At 54.7% G+C, this 7,200-nt stretch overlaps 1 protein-coding gene across 1 annotated transcript in view; it reads left to right on the forward strand.

The window, feature by feature from the left end:
* LOC101988125 (long-chain-fatty-acid--CoA ligase ACSBG2) overlaps positions 1-7,200 on the forward strand; it is a 12,409-nt gene that overhangs the window by 3,770 nt on the left and 1,439 nt on the right. The window contains exons 3-11 of the mRNA XM_005371140.2: positions 124-326; positions 1,539-1,619; positions 1,947-2,096; positions 2,192-2,398; positions 2,692-2,873; positions 2,957-3,190; positions 4,090-4,307; positions 4,469-4,608; positions 5,802-6,048. Coding sequence (XP_005371197.1) covers positions 124-326; positions 1,539-1,619; positions 1,947-2,096; positions 2,192-2,398; positions 2,692-2,873; positions 2,957-3,190; positions 4,090-4,307; positions 4,469-4,608; positions 5,802-6,048 — 1,662 coding nt within the window. The remainder of the gene's footprint in view (positions 1-123; positions 327-1,538; positions 1,620-1,946; positions 2,097-2,191; positions 2,399-2,691; positions 2,874-2,956; positions 3,191-4,089; positions 4,308-4,468; positions 4,609-5,801; positions 6,049-7,200) is intronic.

The raw sequence follows: 7,200 nt of genomic DNA on the forward strand, positions 1-7,200 counted from the left end.
TATATGAATATAGCCCCCTCCTCTATATATTCTTTCAATATCCTAGCACTGAGCCATCCCTGAGCTCACATGGAACATTAGTAGAAGCTTTGAAAGGGGTTACCCTGAACCCCACCTTCCAAGGAGGCATGAAGGACCCCAAGAACCACACAGTTCCCCAAAGCCCCCACTCACGAGGTCTGCAGCCCCTGAATTCTGCTTCCAGCGGCATCTCTGTGGGTATCCTGTGCAGCAACTCACCCAAAGCCTGCCAGGTCATTGCCGAAGCCTCCGAGATGGACATCATCCTGGTGGACAATGACAAACAGCTCCAGAAAGTCAACCAGGTGAGAGCCTGTCCAGGTGAGAGCCTGGGGCGCACGGGCTCTGGGTGCTCTCAGGGAAAGGACAGGTATCGGCATAAGATACCCAAAACCGAGAGACAAAGAGAAGGCAGGGGAAGGAAACGGGGAGAGGGGCAGGGTGTTTGTCCCAGAGGATAAAGGACAGGATTCAATAGGAAAATTGTGGTTTATAAAGGTAAAACAGGAAACCCTGGTAGGAAGAGGTGTTTCATTTTAATTGTCCATGTTAATTAAGTAAGCCAAAGGGGGGTTCTGACTGCTGGACTTCCATACTTTGATAGCTGGACGTTGGTAGTCAGTCACAGAAGGAGAAAGTGGGCAAGCAAGGGAACAGACCTTGGCACGTAGCTTTAGCAATGCAATCTAACTATTTCTAGCAAGGCAGAGGGAGTGGGAGAGAGAGGCCAGGCCTGCCCCAGCCACATGCTTGAGTGAGCTCGCGCCCCTCCACTCAGGTATGTAGATCTGGGATTCTGTTGGGCAGTCCGTGGGGTCTGGGACCCCGGATGACCATGCCTGCATCATGAACACAGTAAGAGAACTAAATTTTAAAAATTCTAAGGGTGGAGAGCAATAGAGGAAAACAGCAATGCCATGCATGTGTGAGCATGCGCATTCGTGCATGTACACACACACACACACACACACAGCCATAAGTGAAATAAAACAGAAACGAATGGTAAGAAACCGGGCTGGTGGCATGTCTCAGCAGTGGGGCCTGCTGGGGCAGGGGCCTGCGAGCTGGCTCAGAAGCGTGTACACTTGCAGCATTCCGCTGGCTGCACCTGCAGAGGACCCAGGTTGGGTTCTCATCACCCACACAGTGGCTAGGGACCACCTACTGTAGCTCCAGTTCCGGACGCCCCCTTTGGACCTCCACTTTGTACAGGAGCAGTGCAGACGCACATATGATAAAACTAAAAAGAATATGTATTTTAAGAATGAATATATATATATGTATATACACACACACACACACACATATATTCAACACTGGGACTGAGCTCGGTGGGCACAGTGCTCACCTGGCATGGATGAAGCTCTGGGTTCCATGCCCAGCAACATGGAAACCGTCTGTGTTAGTAAGACCAGTCAGGATTTCAAGGTCACTTTCCATTATATAGTGAGTTTGAGTCCAGCCTGAGCTACAGGCATCCCCCTCTTTGCTGGTGTTGACCCCATGGTGTCCTGCAGATCCAGGGCTACCTGAAGCATCTCAAGGCCATCATACAATACAGAGAAGACATCCAGGAAGTACAGCCCAATCTATACTCGGTATGCCCAGACAGGGACGTCAGAGATGGAAAGCCAGCCACAGGCCCAGACAGAGAGGCCAAGCCTGGTGCTGGGTGACATTGAGAGTCCAGCGAAGCCAAAGTGGGATTCTTTTTTTTTAATTTCCCCACCCCAAGTGGGATTAAGTGTGTGTCCTTACGTGTCTGGCACTACGTTCTTGTAGTTCCTCTATTTTGGAACATTTATCAAATGGCCTTCCTTTTCCTGACTGATATCCAGGGTGCAGATGGAGCTCAGGTGGCTGGGCTGGGTGGGTCTCTGGGCTAGCCTTGACTCCCCCAAGCCCATTGGCTAGCCTTTCTACAGTGGAAAGGCTTCCTGGACCTCGCAGATGGCATCTCGGATGAAAAACTGGACCAAATCATCGACTCACAGAAGCCTAACCAGTGCTGTGCTTTGGTGTACAGCCAGGGCACCGTAGGGACCCCAAAGGTCATGATGCTCAGCCACGACAACGTGAGTGCTGCTCCCCGAGGGACCTGAGGGACCGGTCCAGCGTGGTGGCTCCTGGAACTAAGGATCCAGGCCTGACTTAGCAAAATGCCTTTCAGATCACATGGACCACAGCAGCCACTGTTCAGAGCCTGGGGTACAAGTGTCCGCCTGATGGTCAGGAGGTCCTTGTGAGCTACCTGCCGCTCTGCTACGCTGGGGTCCAGATCTTGGATGTGTGGGTGGCCATCTCCGTGGCTGGAACAGTCTACTTCCCCTCATCGGAGGCAGGGAAGGGGAGTGGACCACCACGAGCTCCTGGCACGGTAAGCTCTGGGAGTGAGGGCAGCAAAGGAAAGGGGGCTAAGGATCCTTTGCTGTCTCTGGGCCAGCTGAGGCAGGTATGAGCATGGGGCGAACTAACAAGAGCTGGTACAGCCTCTGTCCTCCCCATTTCTGGCCCTTTTCTTCTCTCCCTCACTCGGGACAGGGGCCTCTGTGGCCTGGCGCTGCCTGTCACCTGCGCTGTCCTTGGCTCCATCCTGGCCCCCATGCTGAAGCTTCCCACCTCATGACCCTTGTGTGACGGTCCCCCAGCGCCCCGTCCCGTCCCATCCAGGGCTTCCTGACAGAGATGCTCCGCGAAGTTCAGCCCACCACGTTCTGCGGCATCCCGTGGGTGTGGGACCGTATGCTGGACAACCTGAAGACCAAACACCTGGACTCCACAGCCTTCCGCAGGAAGATCGACCGCTGGGCCATGCGTGTGGGACTCAGCACCCACAGGAGGCGGCTGCAGGGGTGCGGTGGGCGCTGGGGGCAGGGAGGACGGAGACCGGGGACGGGGCAGCAATCACACCGTGGCCATGGCTCCACTTCTAAAGGCAGATCCACCAGCCACTGTGCTTCGGCATGGCCAAGAGGCTGACCTTCGACCCTGCCAGGAAGTTCCTGGGTCTCAACCATTGCCAGCAGTTCCTGAACCTGGGTCTGGGGCTGCCGAGGGCCACGGTGGACTTCTTCCTCGGCCTGAACATCCCCATCTTTCAGCTGTATGGCTTGACCGAGAGCAGTGGACTGCACACTCTGTCCAGCCACCAGGCTTTCCGACTCCTGAGGTGGGTTGGGTGGGAGGCTCTGTCTCCTCCCCACCCCTCGGGACAGCAGCTGGTCAGGGGTCCCCGGGATCCAGGCTACCTCTGAGCAAGGGACTGCTGCGTCCCATGGGCAAAGCTTCCCTTCACCTTTCTCCTGGATGTTTCTCTCTGCGGTGAAGGGCAGAGGTGAGAGGAGGTGGAATCCAGGTCCCTCTGAGTACCAAGCAGGTACTGGGCACCCACACACGAAGGGCAACCTCCCTCAGAGCAAGCCTGGCAACAGACTGGGAGATGGGGCCTCTCTACACATTGCTTCGGGTTGTGCTTGAGGAGAGACACAGCAGTTTTGAAGGGTTTCTCTGTGTAGCTTTGGAGCCTGTCCTGGAACTCGCTCTGTAGACCAGGCTGTCCTCGAACTCAGAGATCCGCCTTCCTCTGTCTCTAAGTCCTGGGATAGAAGGCGTGCGCCACCAACCCCTACCCCTTCCCTGGCTTTGTTGCAGTTTGTTTTCTGAGACAGGATCTTCCTGCACAGCTATGGTTAGTCTCACACAGTAAACTTTACTGCTTCAACTTCCTAAGCACTGTGACAACAGGCAGAAGTCATCACATCCAGCTTTGGGCTGAATGCTAAAATAGCAAACCCATTCTGATTGGTTGTTTAGGATGTGCCCAGTGGAGAGAGGTGGATGACCAGCCTGTAGGCCTCGGTCTGATCCTGAGGAGGCAGGGGGACATTTGGTTGTATGTCCTGACTGCACGTTGGCACCTTAACCTTAATTATTTCATATTTTTCTGCACTGTTTTGTTTCGACTGAGAGACAGTAAAGGGGTAGGAGAGGAGGAGACAGGGGAGGCCCTAGGGGTATCATGTCCTGGTGGGGAGCATGCCATCCCTGCTATCCCCTCCACGCCCACAGCTGTGGGAAGGCACTGCCCAACTGTCACACAAAGGTGGAAAAAGAGAACCGCGAAGGCATCGGAAAGTTGTGTATGTGGGGCCGCCACATCTTCATGGGGTACCTCAACGACAAGGCAAGCACGGAGAAGAAGATGGACAACCAGGGCTGGCTACACACAAACGACCTGGGCTTCTTGGATGTTGACAAGTTCCTCTATGTCATGGGGAACAGCAACGGTGAGGAACGTGGCACAGAGGTGCAGGCTGCATATGACACAAAGAAGAAGAGCTGGCCCCACTCCCTCCAGGAGGGGATGTCAGGGGATGTACCCCACGCAGCCCCAAGAAACCACTTGATGTGCCTTTTCAGAGACAAACGCTTCTCGTTCCTGCCACAGATATAATCACGCTGAGTTCGGGCGAAATGGTCAACCCGAGTCCCATTGAGGAGCGAGTGAAGACGCGCATCCCCATTGTGCGCTACGTGATGCTGGTGGGCCAGGATGCCCCATACCTGTGTGCCCTCCTCACATTAAAGGTACCCAGCGGCTCCCCCACAGCAAGGCTCTGACAGTACCGAATGAGATGGGCTGGATGGGAGTCATTCAGCTCCTCAGTCACCGTTTTGGTGGCTGTTGTCTCTGTGACTAAATACCTAACCAGAGTCATCGAAGGGCAAGGGGAGACGGTCCATAAAGTGAGTACCGGAGCCTGGGCACGCTGGAGCACACCGGCGAGTCTGCAGGCCAACAAGAGACCATGCCTCAAACCAAAAAAGGACAGTGCCAGAGGAATGCACTGATGCTCTCTGAATTTCATGCACGTGCGCGCGTGCACACACACTTGTTTTGGCTTTAGTTTTCAAGACAGGGTTTCTCTGTGTAGCTCAAGCTGTCCTAGAACTCACTCTGTAGACCAGGCTGACCTCGAACACAGAGATTCGCCTGCCTCTGCCTCCTGAGTGCTGGGATTAAAGGTGTGCACCACCATCGTCTGGCTTAATTTTTAATTTTTTTTTATTGAGTGTCTGTGTTCATGTACCACAGCACCTGTGTGGACTGCATCCTCTCCTCCCACCTGTACACAGTCCCAGAGATGGAACCCACTGCCTTGGCCTAGCAGGGGCTTCACCCACTGAGTCACCTCTCAGCCCTGCTCCCCCCAGGGACCCCTGCCCACATTCCTCTCCGTTATGCTGGAAACCCAGACACACTCCAGGGGTGTGTTGTCATGGTGACTGCAGATCCTGTTCTGTCAACACTGAACATTTACCCTTTGTCAGCTTTCCTGTGGAGTCACACCCCAGCTCCGGCTATGGGTTCTGTGGAGAGGTACAGAGTGCCTCAGAGCATAGAAGAATCTAGAATATTCCCTGTAGACCAGTGTCCCTCAAAGCATGAACATAGGGCCATTGGCAGCAAGGTACCAAGTTGAGGATATCAACCACAGCCAGGCTGAGGGGAAGGTGGGCTGCACTGGAGAGCTGTCTCAGTGCCAAGCCTGATGACTTGAGTTCCATCCCCAGGACACACATGGTGGAAGGAGAGAACTGACTCCCAGATGCCTCTGTAGGCTTGCATGGCCTCTGAGCTGCATGCTCTGCCCCTTCCTAGTGGATTTGGCGGGACTTTCTGATACACTGGCCACTGCAGCCTGAAGGACGTGTGTACCATGAGACTGGGCCCGGAAGGATGCTCACAGAACACCAACTCTGCCTGCCTGCCTCCACAGTGTCAGATCAATCCGGAGACTGGAGAGGCTCGGGGCGCCCTGACCAGCGAGGCCGTGGCCTGCTGCCGGAAGCTGCGGAGTCGGTCCACCTGGTTGACAGATGTCCTAGAAAACCGTGACCCCTTGGTTACAGAGTTCATCAACCAGGGCATCCAGGACGTGAATGCGGAGGCACCCTCGGAGGGCGCCAAGATCATTAAGTGGGTCATTCTAGACAGCGATTTCTCTGTTGGCGGTGGGGAGCTCGGTGAGTGAACGGCAGGCATGGGTGGGTCATGGGCCCGCTCGGCCTCCCAGCCCCAGGCTTCCGCTGAGTATGGGAAGGGTCTGTGGTCATGTGGCTTTAGCTGATTTTTCCAACAAAACACATTTAAAACAAGTGTGGTGGTACACGCCTATGAGCCGAGCACGTGGGAGCCAGGCAGGAGAATCTAGAGTTCAGGAGCTGCCCAGGGTAGAGTGAGAGTGAGATCCTGTCTCCCTGGGGTTGGGAGATGGCTCAGTTTGTAAGGGTGCTGACTGTGCAACCATGAAGACCTGCGTTTAAGTCCCCAGACGCCATTTACAAGCAAACAACGAACCAGAGCATGCTGTTTTACCTTTAAAGTTCCTTTTATTTTTATGTGTATGAATGTATGAATGATCTACCATGTCTGTCCTGTGCCCACAGAGGCCAGACAAGGGCGTCAGATTCCCTGGGACTGGAGTCACAGTGGCTGTGAGCTATCATGTGGGTGCTGAGAAGTGAACCCAGGTCCTCTGCAGGAGCAGCAGTGCTCTAACCACTGACTTCTCTCCCAGGGCTGGGGAGGCTGAGACTGGAGAATCCCTGATCCTCCCTGAACCATCATCTTTGCCTACCTGGTCAGCACCAGGTCAAAGAATGAGACCATTTCCAAAAACCAGGGGTGGGGCTAGAAGTAGAGGCACACACCTTTAACCCAGCACTCAGGAGGCAGAGGTAGGCAGATCGCTGTGAGTTCAAAGCCAGCCTGGTCTATAGTGTGAGTTCTAGGACAGCCAGAGCTACATAGTGAGACTCTGCCTTGGGAAAAACAAACCAAAACAAACCAAAACCATCGGGAGCTCTCAGGAGATGCTAGGTAAGTGGGCTAACGGAGCTGGTGCATGAGGACCACATGGGCTCACGTAAAAACGGGTGCTGTGGGGACAGAGACAGGAGGATCCCTGGGGTTCGCTGCCAAGCAGCTTAGGTCAGGGTTGAGCGAGAGCCCCTCTGAGAGTGATGAAGCACGACATCTGACGCCCCCTGGGCCAGGTGAGCACACACTTCCACATCTGACGCCCCCTGGGCCAGGTGAGCACACACTTCCACATCTGATGCCCCCTGGGCCAGGTGAGCACACATTTCCACATCTGATGCCCCCTGGGCCAGGTG

This window comes from Microtus ochrogaster, unplaced genomic scaffold (assembly GCF_000317375.1).
Source record: "Microtus ochrogaster isolate Prairie Vole_2 unplaced genomic scaffold, MicOch1.0 UNK98, whole genome shotgun sequence".
Classification (NCBI taxonomy): domain Eukaryota; kingdom Metazoa; phylum Chordata; class Mammalia; order Rodentia; family Cricetidae; genus Microtus; species Microtus ochrogaster.